Raw genomic sequence first — 27586 nt, forward strand, 5'->3', positions numbered from 1 at the left:
ACTGTATAATAAAAATCATCTCATTGTTAGTAACCCCCCCCCCCCCAAAAAAAAAAAATCTTGTCCATCTAATTTATTTTTCTGGGAAAAAAGACTGACAAACAATCTATAACTTATAATTCCCTATCATTGACGCACAAGATATATTATAATAAAAATTATTTGCATTTATTCATGGGGAGTCCCGTATTGAGTAATCGCAGCAACGGGCAACCGCTATTAGGTATCACTGAACCCATTTCATTGGGTGGGCCAACTGATTACGATGTGATCAAGACCCGTGAACTTGAGAAGGTTCTGTTCACACTTTCTGTTCTTAATTTTTTGACATTTTGTAAGCGTTTCATACTCATTTTGGATTCTGGATGTTCAGTATTTGCAAGACGCAGGACTGTATGAGAGTCAGGAGGAGGCTGTGAGCAGGGAAGAAGTGCTTGGCAGGCTAGACCAGGTTGAATTAAATTTTCTCGATATCATTTTTAATTCTGTGAAGAAGTTAGAAAAATATATGGCATTTCGGGAGGTGAAGTTTACCTGAGTGGCTGAATACTTTTTTCTTTGAATTTTTTTGCATTTCTCTTCCGACCATTTTGGAGATGTGGAGGAACTTCCCATGCATTTTGTCTATTCCATTCGTGCTTTTGTATTATGAACTAGATTGTGAAGATTTGGGTTAAAGCCATTAGCCGTGCAAAGGGAATCAATGAGCAACTGGTGCAAGAAGCAAATGCCAAAATCTTTACTTTTGGCTCCTATCGGTTAGGGGTACAAAGCTGTTTCATAATTTTTCCCTCTGGCACTCTTATATAAATATATGTATATCTATTTTTGTCTGTTCTTTTATTTCCTCGCATGCTTGTTGGGATTGTCTGACCAAAGTAAGGCAGAGGGATCATGGGTACTTCATAGTCAAATGGCAAGCCACTTGTATTTATATCTTAAAGAACATCACATGATTTTCAAAGTTTGGAACAGGAAACGAAGTTATGCAGGGAGGCATAACCCCTTTCCAAACCATTGGCTCTAGAATATTTTAGAGATCCAAGGCTCTGAACAGATGTTATTTCACTTTTTGAAACTTGTGCTGTTGTGTGGCATGAACTCATGTTTGAAGTTGATTATGTGCATATGATGGATTCGGTATGTTTTGTCTAAGTAGTTGTATGGATATCTATGGCGTGTGGACTTTATGATTAATTTGAATGTATTTGTACATTTTTTTTGAAAATAATAATTTGTAGAGATACCTGTTTGTCTCCATTTTTATCTACCATTAGAAATGGATGTGACATGATAATTTATTAAGAGTTCATGTCATTTTGCATTTAAGTTTGATCATTGTTTATTGAAATGATTGCTAAGTACTCTCGAGGATTTGATTCCAAGAAAGGATTTTTTGAAAATTTCCAAGGGCACATTAGAAAGTCTGTCTGATAAACTATAATCTCTTTCACATGCATCCATCACAATAAACTAATGCAGAAATTTTGATGCTTGAACCACACACAAAGTTGACTAGCTATAAACACTTAGTATATGTTACCTTGAATAAGTTTGCATGATTGCATCACTTTTCCTTCTTAAACTTTGCCTCCCATATTTTGTAGGTGCATGGTCCTGGAGCAGATATAGACGCTCTTTGTGTGGCCCCTAGATATGCAAGCAGAGAGGTATGAGCCAAGCATTTTGTAATGAGAATTTAATTTTCTATTTAATATCCTATGTCAATTGAAATTTTTATTTGATTTGTCCTTAGGAAGATTTTTTTAGTGAGCTACAAAATATGCTATCTGAGATGCCAGAAGTAACAGAATTGCACCCTGTGCCTGATGCACATGTTCCAGTGATGGGATTCAAGTTCAATGGTCTTTCCATAGACCTCCTTTATGCAAAGTTATCATTGTGGGTTGTTCCAGAAGTAAGTTGTTGATGCAAAAATGGTTATGCTTTATGCTCAATTGTTGTTATTCGTCAAATTCCGGTCCTTCTTAAAGCGTTTTTAAGACATTTAGTGGTATCAGTTAAATTGTGAAGTCTGAGGCTTTCAAAAGTGGCCTAATGTGGTAATATATCTTCCTTTCCTCATTTTCTGTTGCATACTAATTGCAACACACTTGATTTCTTTTGGTGATGGTTGTATTTATCTATTTTTACTCCTTGGTCATACTGGATTCTTTGGGGTGCAGGATTTAGATGTATCACAGGATTCAATATTACAAAATGCAGATGAGCAGACTGTTCGCAGTCTTAATGGTTGTCGGGTTACTGATCAAATTTTGCATTTGGTTCCAAATATTCAGGTAGGGGCTATTGATTTGGTGTGGAGATATATTTCTTGTTATCTTTTTGTGTTATTTGTTGTTGATTAAAGTTTTTATTTTGAAGTGCAGACTTTTCGAATGGCATTAAGATGTGTAAGATTTTGGGCAAAGCGCCGAGGTGTTTATTCAAATGTATGGCAACACTGCTGCACATTGTTTGCTTGCCTTTTCCTTTGTGGCCTGAACTTGTTCAATGTATTCAGTTTTGTTCTTATCTGATGTACCTAATTTGATTTCTTGTTAAATTCTTCTCAGGTTTCAGGCTTTCTTGGTGGGATAAATATGGCATTGCTTGTTGCTCGAATATGCCAGCTTTATCCCAATGCCCTCCCTAATATGTTAGTATCTCGATTTTTCTGGGTATACACTCAGTGGCGTTGGCCAAATCCAGTAATGCTTTGCAATATTGAAGAAGGATCTCTTGGACTTCAAGTTTGGGATCCTAGAAAATATCCCAAGGATGGATATCATCTAATGCCGATAATTACCCCTGCTTATCCTTGTATGAACTCCAGTTACAATGTGTCATCAAGTACTTTGCGCATTATGTCAGAGGAATTTCAAAGGGGAAGTGAAATATGTGAGGTATGATCTTATGGCACGAGAAATGATTCTCTTTTTGGCCAAACCTTGAATAATTCTGCTCAAAATTTCTTGTTCAGTGTACAAGTTTGTTGTATCTATGGTTCAATCCTATGATGGGGACCCAAAAGTTGGTGTTCCCACATTGTCAAAATTATGCTAGACGTACGTGGAAATTGAATACCATTGTTTGATCATCTATGATATCTCTTTGGTTCACCGCATTTGTTGTTCTTACTTGATGCACTTTAGTGTAATAAATCTGTCCCAGAAAGTTGGGAAGGAAGATTCTGAATTACTATATTTTTGAGGTAGCGTCTGCTTCCCCCTTCCCATATAGGTAACCATCAATTAGTATTAGAGCCTGTTTGGTGACGATTCTGAAGAGGGCTGCCCATGAAAGGTTCTAACTAGTAGGAGGCCGAGTTAAGAGTTATGGACTATGGAGTGTAGCTGTTGGGATGTTGGCTTTCCATGGGGGGCTAATTGAAGGACTTGGTAGTATGAGATGCCAAGTCCTACATTGAGTAGCATGAAATGCTCATTGGAGAATTAAAGTAGGTTGGGTCTCCCACATCAATAGCTAGGTTTTGGGGTAGGTTTCCCAATCTCACTTGTACCCACCAAATAAAGGGACCTGATCAAGGAAATAGTTGAAAAGTACAGAAATGTAGCAGTGGAATTAAATGAGGGGAAAATTCTAAGGTTTTGATATTATTTATCAAGAAGAACCGAATCAGTATTAAAAACACTCACTAGTTCTGACCAAAACCCTATCTCCCCTTAATAATCACTTCAGAACAATTCAGCAACAAAAACAGGACTCAAACACACTTGCAGCAGTTCACACACCCTCTGGCATTCAAGAGGCTAGTTCTCCTCCACTTCACCCACCATGAGACTACTAATTCTCACGATGTGGTCCTAACACAGCCCATACTTCCAATTAGACTTCTAATCACATCACTGAATCATGGCTTACTGTTCCTTATGGCTAGGCTGTGAAGAATAAATATCTGTACCAATCATAGCGTTCCCCATTAAGCTACCCTTCTTCTCTAACCTCCTCTTATAGGTGAAATCATGAGATTTATCACTATACAAGTGTTATTTATTTATTTATTTATTTTTTTCGTTATTTACTTTGTGTTGTACATTGGATATTATAACCTTTTATAAACTTTGAGTTGGTAGTCTTATAGTTCTAGTTTCTATGAAAATGTACTGTTTATATTGAAGTTGTTAAGGAAGTACTGAATTCCACTATCAATGGAGAAACGATTTACTCGTGGGGTAATCAATATTTTTAAATAACTCTGGCAAATATCTTTAGTAATCGTATTTTCATTTCTTCTTATGTGACATTTGACTTATGTAAATTTGATATTTCTGGGATTTGTAGGCTATGGAGGCAACCAAGGCTGATTGGGATACCCTTTTTGAGCCTTATCCCTTTTTTGAAGCTTACAAGAATTATCTACAAATTGACATTAGTGCAGAGAATGCTGATGATCTTAGAAAATGGAAAGGTTGGGTTGAGTCTCGCCTTCGTCAGTTGACACTAAAGGTGAAACACTTTATGTAACTTTTGTATGCTTGTTATTTCTTGTTATGTTACCATTTTGGTAGTGATTTGGTAGTATAGGATGCTTAAGTCTTGCATTGAGTAATATGAAATGCTTGCTTTGGTCCTTAATGTGAATGATTCTTCCCCCTTGATAGCATGCTTTTAGGGTCGGTTCCTCATGCATGCTCAGGTTTCATCATTTGGTATTATAGCTGGTTGACCAATGATGCAAAGAGGGCTCCTTGCAGAGGATTCTGACCAGTTAGAAGGCCAAGTGTAGTGTTGCAGGGTGTAACCATAGAGATGTTGCCTCTTTCGGGCTCTATGAAACTTTTAAGTCCTACATAGAGTATTAGGGGATGCTTGATATAACACTTAAAAGTGTATGGTTCTTCCACCTTGACAGCATGCTTTTAAGGGTGGGTTCCACGCACATCTCTAGATCCTATCATATTCTCTCTTACCTCTTTTTTACATGCTTTTTTTTTTAATTTATTTATTGGGATGTGGAGATAACTTTATTTCTTTGTTCATACATGACCTACTTTGGTTGTCTCTTAAAAAAAAAAAAAAAAAAACTAGATTGAGAGGCACACATGTGGGATGCTTCAGTGCCATCCGCATCCTGGTGATTTTCCAGACAAATCCAGACCTTTCCACCGTAGTTACTTCATGGGTCTGCAACGTAAGCAAGGAGTTCCAGTTAATGAGGGTGAACAATTTGATATAAGGTTAACTGTTAAAGAATTTAAGCACTCTGTCAACGTGTACAATTTATGGGAACCTGGAATGGAAATTCATGTATCGCATGTGAAGCGTAGGACTTTACCTACCTTTGTATTTCCTGGTGGTGTTCGCCCTTCCCGCCCAACTAAAGTAACTTGGGATAGCAAGCAGAGTTCAGAATTGAAGGTCTCTGGCCAGAGTCAGGAAAAATTTCATGAAGGTAGGGCAGTTGCATGCGAAACAGATGATGAAAAGAAGAGAAAGCGAGCAGACAGTGAGTTGGATGATAACTTGAGAATTTCCAAATCCGTGGCATCTTTACCTTCTTCCAGTAGGGAACTTCATGATGATAGAACTATTAGCGCTGCCAGTTCTTGTTCTATAAAACAGGCTGACTCAGAAGCCAATGTTATTGAGGGACAAAATGGTGAGAAATCTGATTTGAATTTTCCAGAGGAGATATCGTCTGAGAAGAGTGAGATTAATGGTTCAGGAAGAGGCTATGTACAAGTCAACCCAATACATGCTGCTTCTGATATGTCAAATTCTAAAGAAGCAGAAAAGCTGGCAATTGAGAAGATTATGTCTGGTCCATATGATGCACACCAAGCCTTTTCAGAAGAACCAGATGAGCTTGAAGATGATATTGAGTATAAAAATCAAGTGAAGGGGAATGGGGGAGACAGGAAAAGCAGCTTAGACTCTTTAAACTTGAAGGCTATAGTGGCAACTGAACCAGTTATTTCAAGCGAGGAAATGATTCGTTCGGCTCATTTACGCTCTGGTGGGGGCTTGGACGAACTTGAGGTTAACCTCTTATTTCCTTGGCTTGAAAATATTGGAATTTTCAGTGGATGTTAATCGTTCTCTTCTCATCTGTTGCAATTGTCTTAAAACCTGTGTCAAATCAAAGTATAAGCTATGATATTGTTAAAATTGCTCAGCTTCAGTTAGTCCCTGTTTTATGTAATGGCTGCTTGAATGCTTGACGGTTTTGTTCTGCTTATCCTTAATATTCTTTATAGAATTTGATGGCATAATGTCCTCCAAACAAAAAGCGATAAATTTTGATATGGTGTTAATGAAGTATAATTATATCATGAGGTTTTCTTATTAAAATCGATTGTTTTGTATATGCTATGAGATGACAATTTAGTTTGGAATTTGCATTTATTCCTGTAACCTGCTGGATTATGTTTCTCTTGTTTTGCTTTCACTGGAATTCTCCATCTCTAAGGGTTGTAATTTCCTGTTGCAATTGCCTTGCCCTATCGTGTTTCATCTGACGGCCATTCTCTCAAAACTGTGTAGTTTCTTTTCCACGTGTATCATCAAGAAATGAAGCATTTCTGAAATTTTCCTCTTTTTATTTGTTGTACTTAGCCTGCTGAGCTGACAGCACCGTTAGTAAGTGGGACTCCTGAACCTGTGCCACAAAGGAAGTCTCTGATAAGGTAAACAGCAGTCTATTGTTGAAATGGGTTTTTGTCATAACTATATGCATTTGCACTTGACGTGGAATAATATTATAGTTGTTATATTTGTTTCATTGACCACTGAAACTTCCCTTGCCATTTTAGGTTTAACTTTACCACCTTTGCCCAAGCTGCGGACAAGACTTCTTAGATGCATGTAAAGTTTAGCTGCCGATAAGCTTGGACCGGGAATGAATTGCAGCGATCATTTATATGGCTTATTTGTTTCTCCGATGCTGTAAAACTGAAGGACCTGAAAAAGCCACAAATTTGTACTTATTTGTGACAATAGAATTGAAATTGATGTTGGCTTTCACCAGGAGAAAAACATGTCCTTGAAATGTTATCTGAAATGTTGGAAAAGTCGTGACGCCTGCATGTGATAAAAAACTTGTATAAGATTTTATTTAGGGAGAATTTCATCAAAGGACCAGTGGATGAAGGTTATAGGAGTTATGATTTATAGAAATATTATTACCTTGTGCATTCAAGAAACTAAATGGATCAGTGAACAAGTTACAAAAATTAATGGTTTCAAACTTCAGTACACAAAGAAAGGGCAAATAGACCAGCATGTTGTAAAAAAAAAAAAAAAACTTTTATACCAAAATACTACACATTCAATAATATTTATCAAGATATTATAAATTGAAAGTTGGTTTTAATGACACTAAATTTACTTTTTGTTGTTTCGTGCTAGAATTGCATTACTTGGTTTGTGCATAACTTGATTTGTGTAAGATTGAATTTTGTACTAACAATTCCCAAAAAAAAAAGGTGTTACATGTTGTAGGTATTTTCGATTGTTTTTGTGCACCACTCACAAGTGATTGGCCTAACCTTTCCCCTCACTCTCTACAGTCACTCACTCTCCTTTTACAAGCATTTTCCTCACTTCTAGTGTTGATAATTTGACCCAACTTGTTAGGATAACTTGAATATATTAATAAAATAAAGTCAAAATTAGATAAAAATTGAAAATATTAATTTTTTTAAATAAGCATTGAAGTTGATCATAAAAAATAAAATAAAATAATATTTAACAATTTGAATATTTACACCATTTTAAAATTATAAAAATTAAGTTAAAATAATCAAAATTTAAAAACTGAATTCAATTGAAATTATAAAAATTCAGTTACAAAGTTCATGTCAACATTATAAGTACTAAATAATAAATCTTTCCTGCAGTATGCATAAGAGGTGGTGGTGGTACTTGTAAGAGGGGAGGAGAGTTATTGAGAGATAGAAAAGGGAGATAAATGGTTAACTGGGGCGGGAAAAAATAGCAAGATTGCCTACCACATATGACAAACAATTTTTTAATTATTAATACAAAATTCGGTTTCACACAGACCGAATTATATGGTTCTCACACCCACAAAAAAAAAAAAAAAACGCAAAGCTGAACTTGGTGTCATGGAAGCCAATTTTTAATTTATAATATTTTGGCAAATATTTTTTAAAATGGCCCAAATATTTAAATTGTTAAATATTATATTATTTTATTTTTTTTATAATCAATTAAATGTTTTTAAAAAATTAATATTTTTAAATTTTATCTAATTTTAACTTTATTTTATGAATAATAAAAATTTTAGATATTCAAACTAAAACCATTCAAATTAGCTTGTTAAGTTGGGCTAAATTATAGCACTCGAAACGGGGGAGATGCTTGCAAGACAGGGTGAGTGATTGCAAAGAGAGGGTGAAGAGAGTATAGGCTAATCACTAGTGAGGGGTGTGTAAAAATAATAAAAAATGCTTGCGACATCTGACACAATTTTTTTAAATTGTTAGTACAAAATTTGGTCTCACACAAATAGAGTTATGCAGTTTTGGCACGAAAAAACAAAAAGTGAACTTGATGTCATTGAAGCCAACTTTTAATTTATAGTATCTTGATAAATATTATTGAATGTGTAGTATTTTGTTAAATAATTTTTTTTATAATGTGCTGGTCAATTTGCCTAAAGAAAGCAAGCACATGAAATGAGTGGGTATCATCGTTGAGAAAGAGTAGTGTAACATTGCTCTTGTTATCCTAGTATATAACCAAAATCACCATGTTAATTAAGGATTAATTCCTCAGTTACCTTACCATTATTAAATATATTTTTAACAACATTTATAAAAAAAAACTAACCATAATAAAAATGAAAACACCATTTCAAAGGTCTATTATGATTAAAATGTTTAAAGCAAACAATTTATAACTTGAAAACCCCTTATTATAGTAGAATAAATTTTACTATAGTAGAATAGCCCAAAACCAAGTATTTTAAACTCTTTAAAAATTCACATAATCAAACTTTACATAAAAACATAATATTACTAAGATGAGATCCTAAATTTTGATAATCTAAACACATTAAATCTAATGCTATGATTGGATACACATGAATTTGAGCCAAATTCTTTTTTTGGATAATTAAAAGTGTATGGATTTGGGTTTGACCCAAATTCAAAATTTTCCTTAATCTCTTTGTAATTTGAAGTCCTTTCTAAATCTCTATTATTTCAAATCCCAACTCAAGCTTTTTTGTAATTAGACCTAAATGCATGAAGGCTTAATCAACCTGCCAATGGTAATTGAACTGAACCGCCAAAGTTAATAGAAATAAGCTACCACTGATGACCAGGATCGAACTGATGGCTTCCATTGGGACCGAACCAACGGTGATAACTAGGACAAGACGACCGACTTCTACTAGGACTAGACCTACAGTGATGATTGAGACTGAACGTCCGACTTCTACTGGTACCGGACTAACAATGATGTCGGGGATCGAATAGCTGAATTTCACTAAGATTGGACCGACAATGATGACCGGGACTAATGGCTGACTTTCACTAACATTGGAATGATGATGATGACCAAGATCGGATAGTAAACTTCTATCGACACCAAACTGATGGCGATGATTAAGATTGAACGGCCAAATTCCACTGACACTAGACCGACGGTGACGACCGAGACCAGACGGCCGATTTCTACCAATACTAGACCGATAGCGATGACTAAGACTGAACGGCTGACTTTCACAAGATCATACCAACGGTGATGATCGGGATAAGATTGCTGATTTCCACTGACCGAATTAAAGATGACGATCGAGATAGGATTGCAGACTTCTGCCAACATCAGATCGACGACAACAATCAAAATTGGACATTTGACTTCCCCCGACACCAGATCGATGAAAACGAGGATTGGACAGTTGACTTTTAAAGGGATCAGACTGGCAGTGATGACTTGGACAAGACGGCCCACTTCTATTGAGACCGGACTGACGACGATGATTAGAAGTCCAACTTCCACTGATCGAGGATCAGATAGCCACCATTCGTCGCCATTGCCTTCATTTTGGTCACTGTCATCGTCATCGTTGGTAAGGTCCAGTGTCCAAGGAAGTTGATTGTTTGGTCTCCATTATCGTAATTAGTTCGATCTGGGTGGAATTCGGTCGTTTGATCCCGGCGTTGGTCCGGTGCTGGTGGAAGTCAGCCGTGAGGCCCCCGTCATCACCGTCGGTCGGTCCTAATGGAAGTCAGCTATTTGATCCTTATTGTATTCGTCAGTTTGACCCGGATTGAAGTTAGTCATTCGGTCCTCGTCGTCACTGTCGGCCTGGTCCTGGTGGTATTCAACTGTCCCATCCCTATTGTAGCCGTTGATTTGGTCCCCGTGGAAGTTAGTCATCCTGTCCCCTTTGTCGTGACGGCTTGGTCCTAGTGAAAGTCGGAGGTCCCATCCTAGTCATCCCTAGTGCCATAGTCCCATTCGGCTTTGTTTCTCTAATCCTGTTGGATGTTGGCTATTCAAATCGTTGAGTTTAACCAATATTTCAAGTTTCTTTTAAATTTAAATATGGAATGTAAAATTTGAAATTTTACTTTAAATCTAAACAAAGGATTTAAGTTTTTTCAAATGTGAGATTTCAAATTCAAATTTCCAACTTAAATCCACCTATCCAAACACAACCTAAAGGAAAACTAGTTTAATTTACAATTAGCTAACATACGAAAGCATGATATATTATTTATACTGGAAAACATAGAAAAATAGGGTCAAAAATGTCAAAAACCAACAAACTAAGTCATTTGCTAAGGCCAAGGGATTGTGCACTGAGGCCAATTTCTCTTTGTGCCATACGCTATAGCACATTGCACAAAACATGACAGTATATTGAGATCATATGATAGACTTAGGGCCGAACTTACGATGTGCTTCAAATCTCCGTTCGACATCCAATTGAGGTGATCTAGGTCTTCACAAAAAGTTTTTCAGTGAACTAGCTAATGACATTAATTTTATTTTCAAATTATTTCATACTAAAGAGTTGGACATCTAAACAAAAACTATTTACATTTTTACACTTTACAACAACCTATGTAACACTTGCCCCGAATGTTATCCAAAAATCACACAATTCAAATAAACTAAGTGTGGTTAAGGAATTAATCCTAAAACCAACTTAGGAAACAAATCATTTAAATCACTAAGCAAATACACAATTGCAAAGTAAATATTTAAAGCCTTTTAAAAAAAGTTTATAGGTTCTACCTATAGCACGCGGAAGCAAGCTAGACGAAAGTGAAATAAAAAGATGCTGTCATGACAGCATTAAATTGCTGTCATGACAGCCCTCCTGGGCCAACTTCCAGAAATTACCATTTCATCATTCGACCTCCGATCGAAGTAATTTTAAAGCTCACACATCACATTTAAAGGGTACTATAAGTATACCAAATTTTAAAAAGATCCAACGGTCGGATTTAAAATTAGACATGTTAAAAATTTGATTATTTTTGCTGTCACAGTACTTCTGGACCAACTTTCGGAGTGCACCATTTCATCATCTGACCTCCGATCGGAGTGATTCAAAAGTCCACATGTCACTTTTTAAAGAATAATATTAGCATACTAAATTTTGAAAAGATCCAATGGACGGATTTAATTTTGTGCAGGTTACAAAATTAACACTGTAGCTGTCATGACAGCACCTCCAGACCAAATTCTGAAGTACGTCGTTTCTCCGTCCGATATCCGATCGATGTGATTCCAAAGCCACACAAAGCTTATAAAAGTTTTTACTTGTGACCCAAATTTTAGAGAAATCCAACGGTCGGATTAAGATTTGGACACCCGGATGCAAAAGTGCAGCTTTTTGGTAAAAAACCATTTTCAAAATTGTCCAAATCTCATCCTAATGATCACAAACCTGTGGGAACACTTTGGACACGTCAAATAAGACTAAAAACACCTGATAGAACATTCAAATGATGGAAAACCCTCATATATCAAAATTTGACCACCCAGGTGCCATTTCTCAAAATTGACCCTAAACCCCCAAAATGCACAAATCATACAAGGGTAGTCACAAATCAATTTAATACCATGTATTTATATAAATACATATGCTAAACATTTTCATTTGGCTCAGAGCTCCTTGTGGGGCCCATGCACCCACTCTCTCTATCCAAGGTATATGTTTGCTCATAGCACATCATTTGCAATGCAACCACTTTGCATTTACTTATAAAATCACATATATATCAAAATAAATATCTGCTTGTAATAGAAATTTGGTCTACTAAGTAAATCCATCAAAACCACATACCATAACCAAGTTTCCTAGCCACAAGTCTGCAAACAGACAAAAATTCATACACAAGCACACAATCCACACATATTCACACATACATACATAATCATATCCTACTGGCACCCTAATCCTAAATACATTACAATATATTTGCTCAAAAGAAAGGGGTTGCAGTTCTTTACAAATCACAAGCAAACCCCTAGCTTTGCTCCTTTTCCCGTCCACCACTGGATCCTTCACCTGGGCCTGGAAATATTGAAAAGAAAGGGGTGAGACAACCACAGTCTCAGTAACAGAGAAATCTACATTGATTATTACAAAGTAAGCCATAATCAAATAAATGAATAATAAATTTAACATAGTATATAATTTAGCCATTTAAAATGTATGAATGCATGACCTAGGCCAGTATGGCCTTTTATGACTAACAGAATGCCCCCTGACACTCTTTAACTCGCAGGTAAACCTTATACCTACTTGTATCTCCACAGGCACAAAACATAGTCTAAGGCATGATCTAATCCACCGAACCGCTTATGCCCCTTCGACGTGAATCCTGAGCAGTCAAAGCTAATTCCCTCCCAGAGCCAACCCGACTTACTCTCCATGTGAGGGCTACCTTGGCCTAGGCACTAAACCTCACACTTCATATGTCGAATTTCCTCCCCCACTGAGAGGTGTTGAACACTCAATACACTAACCACTTTAGTGCACTGAGCCCACAATATGTAAGACAACACTGAGTACTGACAGTGTGCCATAAAATATCAAAAATCCACACCTTCTCATTGGTGAACTCCCACCAAGATCATGCCTTTTACTCTTGTCTATCTTTCTTGAATATTGACCATTCAACACTCTAAAGTAGTATAACATTTATAAATCTCGTTTCCATAAAAACATTGTTATTAAACAATTAAAAAAACATATTTGCACTATAATCAAAGTAGTACCCCATAACCCCTTATAAAGCACATTTAATCTTTTAAAACATATAATGCATGATAGCTAGTAATATTTATTCAAAAATAGCTAAAACAGAGTAATAGAAAATATAAATTTCCCCTGTTACCTCAACCCTTTGGTACCAAAAGGGTTCCTTTTGTACAAAATAGAACTTGGCTTGTTCCTTAACTTCCGAACAAATTCCACCAACAATCCCTACAACATATAAGTGATCCACATCACTTATCATGTCAAATAGCATTAATGAAGACTATAACTCATACCACACAACTTGGGTCTATGAGCATAATCCATCCAATAGTCTATATATTAAACCAACCATTCACATAATATCACTTAACCACCAAAACCATTTATTAGCCATCATTAGGCTAATTTTCAATTTATATAATTTTTTATCAATTAAAAACCTTCACTTAGTGTCACCAACTTTCACCATTAGCCCTTATAATGAAAACCAAACCTTAATTTAAATCTTATTGGGCTCAAATAGCAAAATTTTAACTAAATCAATAAGCTTAAACCATTGAAGAGCAAAAACCTAATTTCTCAGGGTTTAATTTGTGCCCAAAACACCTCTTTTCATCCAATTATCCACTTAAAACATACTCCCTAAGATCCAAAGAAACAAAAGCTCACAAGAATAAAGCCTTTGGGATCAAAATTTAAAAATTTTCTCTTCCAAAAATTGAAGAAAATCAAGAGAAAGAGAAGAGGATTGAAGTAGGAAGTTTACCTATCGTGTAGCCGAGCTCGCAACGGTCGCAAAGACTCCTAGATCCGAGCCTAACTCCCTCTTTTCTCCTTTCTTCTTCCTCTCTCTCTCTCTCTCTCACGTGTTTCCTTTCCTTTCCTTGTTTTCTTTTCTACGTTTCTGGTCTGTTTTTCCTCTTATAAAAGCTGATCTAAAAGTTTGGGGAAAATTACAAGAAATGGCCCAACATTTTTTATTATTGCACAAAAGCCCGGGTCAACTTTGGTAATTTTTCTATAGTTAAAAATCAAATAAAACTAAACTTTTGCTTAGTAAAATTCAAACTCTGGACCTCTACCAAATTATTCTAAATTTTATTTAATTATAGATATTTTATTTTATTTTATTTTTATAAATTCGAGTCTTAAAATTTCGGGATGTTACAACCTAGGTGTTTAAAACTCAACCCAAGTGCAAAAATCTCAACCTAGTACCTAGATCACACTTAATAGATTCAAGAAAACCTATACAACACACCACAACATACTAATATCACAAGTAGCTCAAATCCAATACTCAACCCCATGATTTCCAAAAACAAATGGGGGTGGTTCTCGATATCAAATGTTATCATATTTAAATACAAGTACGCATATAATCATAATCATATTTGCACTAATATTTTGGCCCCTACCCATATAACTCACATCACATAGCACACATATTATAAGGTCTAAAATATAACACTAGATTAAATGATCAATAAAGAGTATGTGCAAACTAATCTCATCATTTACTTAGTTTCGTGAGGTCACACTATTAGATTCTTGGAAGCTCAAAGCTAGATACAAGAAGGTTCGAACATCGGCCCTCTTCCTTCATAAATTCCTACATACCTCAAACTGAAGATGATTATAAGAATGGGTTCGTTTTCTAGTTATAAGATGATCCTTTCGTGCCTCATTGGAAGACGATCGCAAGATGCACCATAACAACCCCGGATGCCTATATCACGTGTGAAAATGAGTCTTCTTTCTTCTTTCTTTCATTTTTTCCCTTTTAATCAGTAAGGGCAAATGGATCATTTCAGTTTTAAAATTATTTACCCCTAAAAATCATGAGATTTCATAATAATTTATCTTATTCATGCGATTTGATAGTATTTAAGTCTGGTATGTGAGATTTTATTATAATTTTTTTTATCTATTACTCTTGGTGCATTTTATTTAGAGTTTCTAAAAAGAGGAAAAGCAAAAGGAAGGAAGATCATTATTGGCAGCAATTAGCTGCGATCGTTATCTGCATTGTGTATCGAGAAAATATTATTTATATCATGTCTTAAAAAATGAGCGTAACTATTGATTTTTAGAACCATGGATTATGTTACTGGGCCATATAAAAATATCCCAGCCATTTAATGCTTCGTGAATTTTATAATAGGAGTTTGGCATCGTCATTTTTTGATTTTCCCAGCGTTTTCACCAACAGTGAACCAAAAAGCAAACCCTCCTTTTCTTTATCTATTCCTGCAGTCTTTTTGTCATTCTCTCTCACTCACAAACTCTCGTCACTTCTTCCAGGTTTTCATCTCAGCTACTGGAGATTTGAGGTTCTTCCGTGGCTGACGTACTACACCCACAAGAATTGGTGGAGGCAAAGATTTTTCAAGATTTAATCGCGTGCCATAACATTTTATGGGATCCATGATTGCTTGGTGTTTATATAGTTTTCTAGGGTTACGGTTTTATCCGAATTGAAATCCCCTGTAGTGGTTTTGTACTTTTTTTTTTTTGGGTCATGTTTGGAAGGAACTGATTCCCAATTGTTCTGTAATTTTTTCTCTTATATTTTTATGGTCAAGGTACACAGCTTTGAATGTTCCCCCGATACTGTATAATCAAAAATCATCTCATTGTTAGTGTTTTTCCCCCCCTTCATCTTGTCCATCTATTTATGTTTCTGGGAAAGAGACGGTGATAAACCATCTATAACTGATAATTCCCTATCATTGACGCAAAATATATGCTATAATAAACAAAAATAGTATCAATTTATTCATGGGGAGTCCCATATTGAGCAATCGCAGCAACGCGCAACCGCGATTAGGCATTACTGAACCCATTTCATTGGGTGGGCCAACTGATTGCGATGTCATCAAGACCCGTGAACTCGAGAAGGTTCTGTTCACACTTCATGTTCCTAATTTTTAGACATTTTGTAAGCTTTTTCATACTCAGTTTGGATTCTGGCTGTTCAGTATTTGCAAGACGCGGGACTTTATGAGAGTCAGGAGGAGGCTGTGAGCAGGGAAGAAGTGCTTGGCAGGCTAGACCAGGTTGAATTAAATTTTCTTGATATCATTTTTAATCCTGTGAAGGAATCAGGTTGAAATATATATATATGGCATTTCGGGAGCTGAAGTTTGCTGGAGGGACTGTATACTTCATTCTTTGAATTTGTATTTGCATTTCTCTTCCTACCTTCTTGGGGATGTGAAGGAGCTTCCCATGCATTTTGTTTATTCCGTTCGTGCTTTTGTACTATGAACTAGATTGTGAAGATTTGGGTTAAAGCCATTAGCCGTGCAAAGGGACTCAATGAGCAACTGGTGCAAGAAGCAAATGCCAAGATCTTTACTTTTGGCTCCTATCGGTTAGGGGTGCGAAGCTGTTTCATAATTTTTTCCTCTGGCGCTCTTATTTATCTATTTTTGTCTGTGCTGTTATTTCGTTGTATGCTTGTTGGGGTTGTCTGGCCAAAGGAAGGGGGAGGGATCATGGGGACTCCAAAGTCAAATGGCACGCTGCTTGTATTTATATCTTGTAGAATATATGAAATTCACAGTTTGGCGCAGGAAACAAAGTTTTGCCCTTTGCGAACCATTGGCTCTAGCATATTTTAGAGATCTAAGGATCTGAGTAGATGTTATCTGACTTTTTGAAACCTGTGCTGTTGTATGACATGACGTCATGTTTGAGCTTGATTATATGCATGTGATGGTCTTGGTGTGTTTTGTCTAGGTTTTTTTTTTTTTTTGGATATCTATGGAGAGTAGACTTTATGATTAATTTGAATTTATTTTTGTTCATTATTTTTTTTGGAAAAATACTAATTTGTAGAGATGCCTGTTTGTCTCCGTTTTTGTCTACTATTAGAAATGAGATGTGACATGATAATTTATTTACAGTTCATGTCATTTTGCATTTAAGTTTGATCATCATTTTTTTGAAATGATTGCTTAATACTCTTGAAAATTTGATTTTAAGGAAGGCTTTTTTGAAAATTTCCAAGGGAACATTAGAAGGTCTGTGTGATAAACTATAATCTCTTTCACATACACCCATCACAATAAACTATTTTTAGAAATTTTGATGTTTGAACCACAAACAAAGCTGACTAGCTATAAACTCTTAGTATACATTACCTTGAATTGGTTTACATCACTTTCCCTTCTTAAACTTTGCCTCCCATATTTTTTAGGTGCATGGTCCTGGAGCAGATATAGACACTCTTTGTGTGGGCCCTAGACATGCAAGCAGAGAGGTATGAGCAGTGCATTTTATAGTGAAAATATAATTTTCTATGTTCATATACTATGTCAATTAAATTTTTTATTTGATTTGTCCTTAGGAAGATTTTTTTGGTGAGCTGCAAAATATGCTATCTGAGATGCCAGAAGTAACAGAATTGCACCCTGTGCCTGATGCACATGTTCCAGTGATGAAATTCAAGTTGAATGGTGTTTCCATAGATCTCCTTTATGCAAAATTATCTTTGTGGGTTGTTCCAGAAGTAAGTTGCTGATGCAAAAATGATTATGCTTTATGCACGATTGTTGTTATTTGTCAAATTCCAGTCCTTCTTATTTTCCCCTTAGGAATGGACAAAACAAACCTTCTAGATATGTGATATGCATTCTAACCCATCCTAAAACTTAACCCCTCATTACGACACTATTGGCAACCTCATACTTAGATGCATATATGTGTTAATGGAGAGTCCTAAGTAGTATTAACCTTACTGAAGACTCAAAAATTCTAGCTAACTCAGTTTGAGGAACAGGTTGGACTTATTGAAAATAAAGGCAGTGATCAGTTCCATCAAATTATATAGGCAGTTCTCTCCCTCTCAATGAAATGGCTGGAATAGTTGATCAAGGGTCAAAAGAAGATTGATCAAATCTTTAAAATACCCCAATAGAAAATATCACTAACCTTTTGAGATCAGGACTTATTCAGTGATTGCTGCTTTTGACATGTGAGATTCTGAAGTTTGCTCTTGTTTGCTTTGCCTTGGTTGTTTGAGTGAGATTTTATGTAATTTGGCCTTCTAATCCTGTTGCCCTTTGTCGTATTCGAGGCCAATATTGTATTCCCAGATATCGATATTGTGGTTGTGGAAATAGAAGATGAAACATATGCGGTCAACCCCTTGACAGCACAGCCTTCATTTAAAAATATAAAGCGTTTCTAAGACATTTAATGGTATAAAGTTAAATTGTGAAGTCTGAGGGCATCAAAAGTGGCCTAATGTGGCAATATATCTTCACTCTTTTTTTGTTGCATACTCACTGCAACACACTCCCTCTTGACCACAATATAAATTGTTTTCTAGAAGCTTGGCTCTGTCCAAAATATAAGGCATTGGGTAGGTGTTATATATATATTTTTTTCCGTTTACACCCTTACTTTATTAAGTAATTAATGATGGTGTTTTGAATAAGTCAATTGCAATATTTATTATACTCAAGGGCACAATTGGAAAGATATGAATTTTTAAAAATCAAGATTTTAACCAACTTTTTTGAGAAATATAAATTAGTTAACAATAGCTTATTTTGTGGTATGGGGAGAGTACTTTTCTTTTCGTACAGGTTGTATTTGTCTATGTTTACTGCTTAGTCATACTCGATTTTTTGGGGTGCAGGATTTAGATATATCACAGGATTCAATATTACAAAATGCAGATGAGCAAACTGTTCGTAGTCTTAATGGTTGTCGGGTTACTGATCAAATTTTGCGTTTGGTTCCAAATATTCAGGTAGGGGAATAGATTTGGTGTGGAAATATATTTCATGTTGTTGTTGTTGTTCTTCTTCTTCTTATTATTATTATTATTTTTGGTATCATTTATTGTTGATTGAAATTTTGATTGTGAAGTGCAGAATTTTCGAACGACATTAAGATGTATGAGATTTTGGGCAAAGCGCCGAGGTGTTTATTCAAATGTATGGCAACACTGCTGCACATTGTTTGCTTTCCTTTTCCTTTGTGGCCTGATGTATTCAGTTGTGATCTTTCTGATGTATCTAATGGGATTTCTTGTTAAATTCTTCTCAGGTTTCAGGTTTTCTTGGTGGTATAAATTGGGCATTGCTTGTTGCTCGAATATGCCAGCTTTATCCCAATGCCCTCCCTAATATGTTAGTATCTCGATTTTTCCGGGTATACACTCAGTGGCGTTGGCCAAATCCAGTAATGCTTTGCAATATTGAAGAAGGATCTCTTGGACTTCAAGTTTGGGATCCTAGAAAATATCCCAAGGATAGATATCATCTAATGCCGATAATTACCCCTGCTTATCCTTGTATGAACTCCAGTTACAATGTGTCATCAAGTACTTTGCGCATTATGTCAGAGGAATTTCAAAGGGGAAGTGAAATATGTGAGGTATGATCTTATGGCACGAGAAATGATTCTCTTTTTGGCCAAACCTTGAATAATTCTGCTCAAAATTTCTTGTTCAGTGTACAAGTTTGTTGTATCTATGGTTCAATCCTATGATGGGGACCCAAAAGTTGGTGTTCCCACATTGTCAAAATTATGCTAGACGTGGAAATTGAATACCATTGTTTGATGACTTTGGTCAACTATGATATTTCTTCGGTCTTCACTGCTTTTGTTGTTCTTACTTGATGCACTTTAGTGCAATAAGTCTGTCCTAGAAAGCTGGGAAGGAAGAGTCTGAATTACTATACAAGTGTTTTATGTGTTTTTTTTTTTGGTCATTTACTTTGTGTTGGATGTTGGGTATTATAAACGTTGATAAACTTTGAATTGGTAATTTCATGTTTCTAGTTTCTATGAAAATGTGCTTGTATTTACATTGAAGTTGTTAAGGAGGTACTGAATTCAGTACTATACAAGTTGTATCGTTGGAGAAACAATTTTCTTGTGGGGTGATCAATATTTTTAAATAACTCTGGCAGACATTTTTAGTGATCGCATTTATATTTATTCTTTTGTGACATTTGAATTGTATAAATTTGATATTTCTGGGATTTGTAGGCTATGGAGGCAAGCAAGGCTGATTGGGATACCCTTTTTGAGCCTTATCCCTTTTTTGAAGCTTATAAGAATTATCTACAGATAGACATTAGTGCAGAGAATGCTGATGATCTTAGAAAATGGAAAGGTTGGGTTGAGTCTCGCCTTCGTCAACTGACGTTAAAGGTGAAACACTGTATAATTTTTGTATGCTTATTATTTATTGTTATTTTGATATCGATTTGGTAGTACAGGATGCTTAAATCTTGCATTGAGTAATATGAAAAATGCTTGGTATGGTACTTAATATGAATGATTCTTCCCCATTGATAGCATGCTTTTAGGGATAGGTTCCTCACACATCCTCAGGTTTTATCATTCATTATTATGCTTGATATAATACTTAAAGTGTGTGGCTCGTCCACCTTGATGGCATGCTTTTAAGGGTGGGTTCCACATGCCTCTTTTGATCCTATCATATTCTCTCTTGCCTCTTTTTTACAAGTGTTTTTTTAATCTATTTGTTGATATGTGGAGGTAACTTTATTTCTTTGTTCATACATAACCTCCTTTGGTTTTCTGTGAAAACTAGATTGAGAGGCACACATATGGGATGCTTCAGTGCCATCCACATCCTGGTGATTTTCCAGACAAATCCAGACCTTTCCACCGTAGTTACTTCATGGGTCTGCAACGTAAGCAAGGAGTTCCAGTTAAGGAAGGTGAACAATTTGATATAAGGATAACTGTTGAAGAATTTAAGCACTCTGTCAACGTGTACAATTTATGGAAACCTGGAATGGAAATTCATGTATCCCATGTGAAGCGTCGGACTTTACCTACCTTTGTATTTCCTGGTGGTGCTCGCCCTTCCCGCCCAACTAAAGTAACTTGGGATAGCAAGCGGAGTTCAGAATTGAAGGTCTCTGGCCATATTCAGGAAAAATGTCCTGAAGGTAGGGCAGTTGCATGCGGAACAGATGATGAAAAAAAGAGAAAGCGAGCAGACGATGAGTTTGATGATAACTTGAGAATTTCCAAATCCGTGGCATCTTTACCTTCTTCCAGTAGGGAACTTCAAGAGGATATAACTATTAGCACTGCCAATTCTTGTTCTATAAAACACAACTCAGAGGCCAATGTTATTGGGGGACAAAAGGGTGAGAAATCTGATTTGAATTTTCCAGAGGAGATATCATCTGAGAAGAGTGAGATTAATGGTTCAGGAAGAGGCAATGTACAAGTCAACCCTATACATGCTGCTTCTGATATGTCAAATTCTAAAGAAGCAGAAAAGCTGGCAATTGAGAAGATTATGTCTGGTCCATATGATGCACACCAAGCCTTTTCAGAAGAACCAGATGAGCTTGAAGATGATCTTGAGTATAAAAATCAAGTGAAAGGGGATGGGGGAGACGGGAAAAGTAGCTTAGACTCTTTAAACGTGAAGGCTGTAGTGGCAACTGAGCCAGTTATTTCAAGCGAGGAAATGATTCATTCGACTCATTTACGATCTGGTGGGGGCTTGGATGAACTTGAGGTTAACCTCTTATTTTGCCTTAACTCGGCTTTTAAATATTGGAATTTTCAGTGGATGTTAATCCTTCTCTTCTCATCTGTTGCAATTGTCTTAAAACCAATGTCAAATCAAAGTATTTGCTACGATATTGTTAAATTGCTCAGCTTACGTGAGTCCCTGTTTTAGTTTTATCCAGTGTCTTTGCTGCATGTGTAATGGCTGCTTGAATGCTTGACAGTTTTGTTTTCCTTGTCCTTAATATTCTTTATAGAATTTGATGGCATAATGTCCTCCAAACAAAAAGCGACAGTTTTTGATATGGTATTAATGAAGTATAATTATATCATGAGGTTTTCTTATTAAAATCGATTATTTTATATATTCTATGAAATGATAATTTAGTTTGGAATTTGCATTTATTCCTGTCACTTGCTGGATTATGTTTCTCTTGCTCTACTTTCACTGGAATCCTCCATCTCTAAAGGTTGTAAATTGTAATTTCCTGTTGCCTTTGCCATGTCCTATCCTCTTTCGTTGGAGGGCCATTCTCTGAAAGCTGTATAGTTTCTTCTCCACGTGGTATCAATAATAAAGGAAACATTTCTGAATTTTTCCTCTCATTTGTTGTACTCAGCCTGTTGAGCTGACAGCGCCGTCAGTAAGTGGGGCTCCAGCGCCTGTGCCCCAAAAGAAGTCTCTGATTAGGTAAACAACAGTCTCTTTTTGAAATGGGTTTTTGTCATAACTTTCGTGCATATGCACTTGACCTGGGGATTATATTATAGTTGATGTTTTTATGAAGCTTTTTTTGTTTCATTGACCATCGAAAGTTCTTAGGTTTAACTTCACCTCCTTGGCCAAAGCTGCGGACAAAAGTTCTTAGATACGTCTAAAGTTTAGCTGCAGATGAGCCGGGCGGACGGGGAATGACTTTCAGCGATCCTTTAATATATATAGCTTATTTGTTTCTTCTATAATAATGCTGATGCTGTAAAACTAATTGAGCTGGAAAAGCCGCAAATTTGTACTTATTGTGACATTAGAATTGAAATTGATGTCGGCTTTCACCAGGAGAGAAACACGTCCTTGACATGTTATCTGAAATGCTTACTTTCCATCGTCCCGTATTAATGGGCTCATAATTGCAAATTTGTTATTCTTTTCACTTGTTGATTCTTGTTTGCATGTTGCCTACCATGAGGACTGGAGATTGAGAAATCAGACGGAACCTTTGGGCAAATGCTTTGGTCTGCTATCTGGCCGCACGTAGCAGGGGTTCCACAGGATTAAGTTGAGATTTAAATGACGTCTCTTTATAAAAACATAGGGCTGATAATTAAGGTTAAGGTTGATGAGCTAACTCGAACGTGTCCAAAAAAAGTAAAGACCTGGCTTGGTTTTATGGGTTTTTAAAGAGAGTAGAATTCTTTAAGTTCGATGTAAGTAAATTCGGTTCGAATTGAGCTTGATTGTTGGAATTTTTGGTTTTATGTGTGTAAAGTAAATAATTTTGGTCAAATTTGACAGGCTAATTTAAATCTAGTTAAAAAAAGTTAGGATCAGATTTAATTATATAGGTTTTTTTAAAAAGGTATAATATTTTAACTCTAACTTGAATAAGTTTGGCTTGTTTAAATTATTGGTTTTATAAAAACGTTATAAAATAAAAATAATATTTCAAATTGATATACAATATATTAAAAAAAATAAGTGTGACTTTTTTTTTGGGTCAACAGTTTGACTTATTTAAACTGTAATATACATTAAAGAAATAATTTGTTTGCTGTTTAACAGGTTGGGGCTATATTAGAGTAATTTTTTTATCTTGAACATATAAGAAATACTATTATAGCTTACATTTTAGACTACACACTTCACACGATCCAGATTTGTACCTAATAATTGGAAAGGCAAAATCGAGATTAACTTGAAAGTTTATTAAAATAATATAAATTGTATGAAAGAGAAAACAAAGTAGCTTCAAACTTGGGAATCTTGAGTGTTAGCCGTCTGTTGGATAAGCCGCTATCCTCTTTAATTGAACATTTAACTCGGTCCCTTTAGTTAGCAAAAGGGGAAAAATGATTGTCTATAATTTTACAAAATTTTCATGATTACTTTTTCATTATTTTTCTAAAAAGAATGACTTCTTATCCCTTTCATTTTATTATTATTCCCTCGTAATTCAAGGGTGAAAGTTAAATCCTAAAAGAAGTAAAGGCATTTACTTTTTTTAAAAAATGACAATAAATTTTTTAAATTATAATTGATTTGATTTTTTAAAATGTTACAATTTTACTAGAATTTTTAAAGACTTTTTTATTAATAAGTTTTAAATTAAAAAGATTATTTTACCCTTCTTGACAAGTAATTTCTTATTCAATTTTTATAATTCTTTAAATAAAAGTTATTATTTTTGAACAAAAGTTATGATTGGAGCTTGTTATTTTGATAACTTATTTTTTAATAACAGAAATTATATTTGATAAGTTATAATTTTTTGTTCAACTCTTGTAATTCACAAAACAAAAGTTGTAATTGGAGACTTGTTATTTTGAGATAGAAAATACACTTGATAAGTTGTAATTTTTTATTCAATTATTGCAATTCACAGAATAAAAGTTGTTATTACTTAAGCAAAAGTTGTGATTAGGGATTGTTATTTTTAATATGGGTAAAAAAATAATTTTTTTATTTTAAAATTTATTGATACAGAAGTTTTTAGAGACTTTAATAGAATTATGGCATTTCAAAGAATTAGATTATCATTTGTCTAATTTGAAGAGATTTTATTATTATTTCCCTTACTTTTTACTTAGTTTTCTTTAAATAGGAAGGCAAATTAATTAATTTTAATTTTTTATGTAGCTATTTAAGTGGGTAAGTTTAATTAGGGATAGCTTTTCCAAACACTTTTTTGCATTCAAAGACGCTTTAATTTAATACGAAACCTTACACGTAAATGGTTACGGCCTTTTGATAAACCCGGTTGAAGTAAATTTTATTTGCTAATCATTCCCTTTTATCAAGGAAAATTGTCCGAAAAAGCCTCACTAAGAATTTGTTTGCCAACAAGGATTTGGGTAAATTTTTGAAACATGGTCCTTGGCTGGCATTACTTTTGGATGATCAAATTACCAAATTGCCCTCAATGAAAGAAAAGAAAAATTGAACAATTCTCCCACTCTTCACATGTGATCGTCTCTAAGCCAACATTCCATTTAGTCCGATGAAGCTTCGATTACATTTGATCTCCAAGTTCATGACATTGTTAGGTTAGTTCATTAAGTATTCGATGATGATCGTGAGCTATTGTTTGATTTTCAGTTCTTATTTGGTGACAATAGAGTTTGGTTGTTTGAGTTTCATATTGTTGCTAAAAGAGATCAAAAGAGGTTAAACCAAGTATTTGCTTTTCTACTTATTCCTCTCATAAGTGTATTGCTCACATTGCAGAGGTTTATGACACATAATGTAGAATTTTATAGAATCATGTTTTAATTATTTGCTGACAGAATTTTTTCCTTCCATGTTGAAAATTGCAAGTGTATATAACATCCTTATGAGTAAGGAACTGAAAGAAATATTTTATCTTTCATATAGGGGAAAGATTGTTATTAATGAAGGAAGGAAGGGTGCAATATGTTGGTGGCAGAGCAAATGGAAGGATAGTAAGTACTTTAATGTTATTTGATGAGTTATGAAGATATTGAGAAGTTAACAAGGGTCATCATTGTGAACATGCAGAATTCTTGGTCCTTGATGGGTAACTATTTCGAGGATCTAGACTGTGTATCCCTCATATTTCGATGCTTGACTTTCTCATTTGGGAATTACATGCTAGAGGGTTAGCTGGACATTTGGTATCTAGAAAACCATAGCTTTAATATATGATAGATTTTATTGGCCCTCCCTTAAGTGAGATGTTGCTAGGATCCTGGCTTAATGTTGCACATGACATATTGCTAAGGTGAACAAAAGAAATATAGGGTGGTATAGCCCTTACTAATTCTTTAAGCACCTTGAAAGGATATTAACATGGACTTTGTATTAGGGCATGAATTAGTTCTAGTCATAATTGATCGACTATCGAAAATTGCTCACTTTGTATCATGCAGCAAGACCACTGATGCCTCCCATCTTGCTAAGCTATTTTTTTAGGAAATTGTCTTTGTTCACAGGTTACTTACTTCTATTGCTTCGGATAGGATGCCAAATTTTTTATTTCTAGAAGACCCTTCGGAAATGGTGAAACTAAGGTCACTAATCAGAGTGTAGGTGAAATGTAAAAACTTGATGCACACAAAAACTAAATGGACACTGCAAGTGTATAGGTTAACATGTAATATAGTAATGCATCAAGGCCGGTCCCACAGATAATCAATTAAATTGGCAAATAGGTACTAAACTCTCAATTTCATTCAAGTTAAGCAAGAAAATTATAATGGTGAATGATTCAATTTAAAAATAAAAAAAATTGTAAAGTAGGCAACTAAGATTTTGAAGTACTCTAAAGTCAAGAAATGATTAGGAAAGCATTCTAGAGTTCTAATCCTTTATTTGCTCCATTGCACTCAACTTACCAATTAAATTGATTTTAATTTCAGTTTTAAAGGTTGGGATACTAGAATTAATCTTGAATATCTTTTGATTATTCAAAATCCTACTTAATTTTAACTCAACAATTTCTTGCTGAAATTAGATTAAGAGCATTAAGTTTAAATCCTTTCTAACCACTTAGGTCCTTTAGGTACATTCCTATCCTAAAAGAAAATTAATCATAGTTAATCCTAAGGATTCAATCCCAATGATCCAAACAGAAATTCCTTTCCTAAGTTCATTCCATTCCTCTAAATTATCACTTAATGGTGGCCAATTATCAAGCAACATAAATGAAAACTAGAATTAAAAAAATAAAACATCCATTAATCATAAAGTAATCGATAAATCAAGATACAATTGGAACAAATGAGTTCATAGGACTTTAGAGCATCAAGGTTCAGGCACACATAGCTAAATACAATCTCAAAACAACATAATAATGGGACCAAATCATATACATAGGAGAAAGAAGGAGAAACATGAAGAAAAACTTAATGGAAATGTGAATGCAAATGATGATGGGTTATCTTGCTCCCAAGATTCAAAATCACCTCTGGACTTTTAGAGAATGTAAGAAATGAAGCCTCCTTCAAAAAATCCTAGTTTCCCTCTTTTATCAAATAGAAAAACTGATGCTATAGGTTTTGTGTAACGGGCTCTATTTTTGGTTTGGAATTTGCCTTATAATACTGACCTGCTGTGGCGGTTACTATAGCGGGAGATCATAACAATTTAATTTTCTCATTAAATTCATTATATTTTTCTTCTTCACCTCTTCCAAGTTCTTGTAGGGCTTCCCAAAATCTAAAATGACTCAAATTAATAAAAGAAAATACTCTAAAACAAAATCAACAAAATCAACAAAATATTTACAGGGCAAGCTAACTAACACCAAAATAAAACAAAAATAACTAGATGACTTTTTAAAGGATTAATAAAACTCTTCAAAATATATAAAAATATAGAGAGTCATCACATGCTTAAAGTCTAATCAATGATAAACTAGGAAATTAGGATTGGTATTGGCGGTCACGGAGTTTGCCTATAATAATTTGGTCAATCGACCTACTGGTACCAGTCTATTTCAAAATATTCAAGGGTATAGCCCCAAATAGCCTATTGACCTCTTACCCTTTCCTCTTATAACCCATACATCTAAATCAGTCGAAGCTTTTACTTATCGCCTTCATAACCTTCATGCTAAGATAGATGTAAGTTAACAATAAGTAATGATATATATAAATTAGCTGCCAACGCAT

At 34.9% G+C, this 27586-nt stretch overlaps 2 protein-coding genes across 7 annotated transcripts; both read left to right on the forward strand.

Moving 5' to 3' along the window:
* On the forward strand, positions 1-7145 carry LOC129312638 (nuclear poly(A) polymerase 1-like). Of its 4 annotated transcripts, XM_054955314.1 has the most exons (12): positions 1-294; positions 374-451; positions 658-765; positions 1608-1670; positions 1757-1918; positions 2187-2300; positions 2391-2453; positions 2577-2906; positions 4306-4470; positions 5053-6003; positions 6580-6650; positions 6777-7145. In XM_054955314.1, the coding sequence occupies exons 1-12, from the start codon at positions 175-177 to the stop codon at positions 6820-6822; spliced, it is 2271 nt and encodes a 756-aa protein (XP_054811289.1). In that variant the 5' UTR covers positions 1-174; the 3' UTR covers positions 6823-7145. The 4 variants fall into 4 exon arrangements, with proteins under 4 accessions (XP_054811289.1, XP_054811297.1, XP_054811309.1 ...); XM_054955322.1 differs by lacking the exon at positions 658-765 and having other exon boundaries at positions 2-294; XM_054955334.1 differs by having other exon boundaries at positions 224-294; positions 374-765; positions 1761-1918.
* Positions 7146-15397: 8252 nt separating this feature from the next.
* Positions 15398-22890, forward strand: LOC129317044 (nuclear poly(A) polymerase 1-like). 3 transcript variants are annotated; one of them, XM_054961378.1, is made up of 12 exons: positions 15398-16117; positions 16198-16275; positions 16492-16599; positions 17421-17483; positions 17571-17732; positions 18867-18980; positions 19105-19167; positions 19280-19609; positions 20228-20392; positions 20799-21746; positions 22360-22430; positions 22556-22890. In XM_054961378.1, the coding sequence occupies exons 1-12, from the start codon at positions 15998-16000 to the stop codon at positions 22560-22562; spliced, it is 2229 nt and encodes a 742-aa protein (XP_054817353.1). In that variant the 5' UTR covers positions 15398-15997; the 3' UTR covers positions 22563-22890. The 3 variants fall into 3 exon arrangements, with proteins under 3 accessions (XP_054817353.1, XP_054817348.1, XP_054817362.1); XM_054961373.1 differs by having other exon boundaries at positions 15399-16117; positions 22563-22890; XM_054961387.1 differs by lacking the exons at positions 15398-16117; positions 16198-16275; positions 16492-16599 and having other exon boundaries at positions 17575-17732; positions 22563-22890.
* Positions 22891-27586: the final 4696 nt, after the last annotated feature.

This window comes from Prosopis cineraria, unplaced genomic scaffold, assembly GCF_029017545.1.
Source record: "Prosopis cineraria cultivar Desert tree isolate PC_DT_omini unplaced genomic scaffold, ASM2901754v1 PC1, whole genome shotgun sequence".
Classification (NCBI taxonomy): domain Eukaryota; kingdom Viridiplantae; phylum Streptophyta; class Magnoliopsida; order Fabales; family Fabaceae; genus Prosopis; species Prosopis cineraria.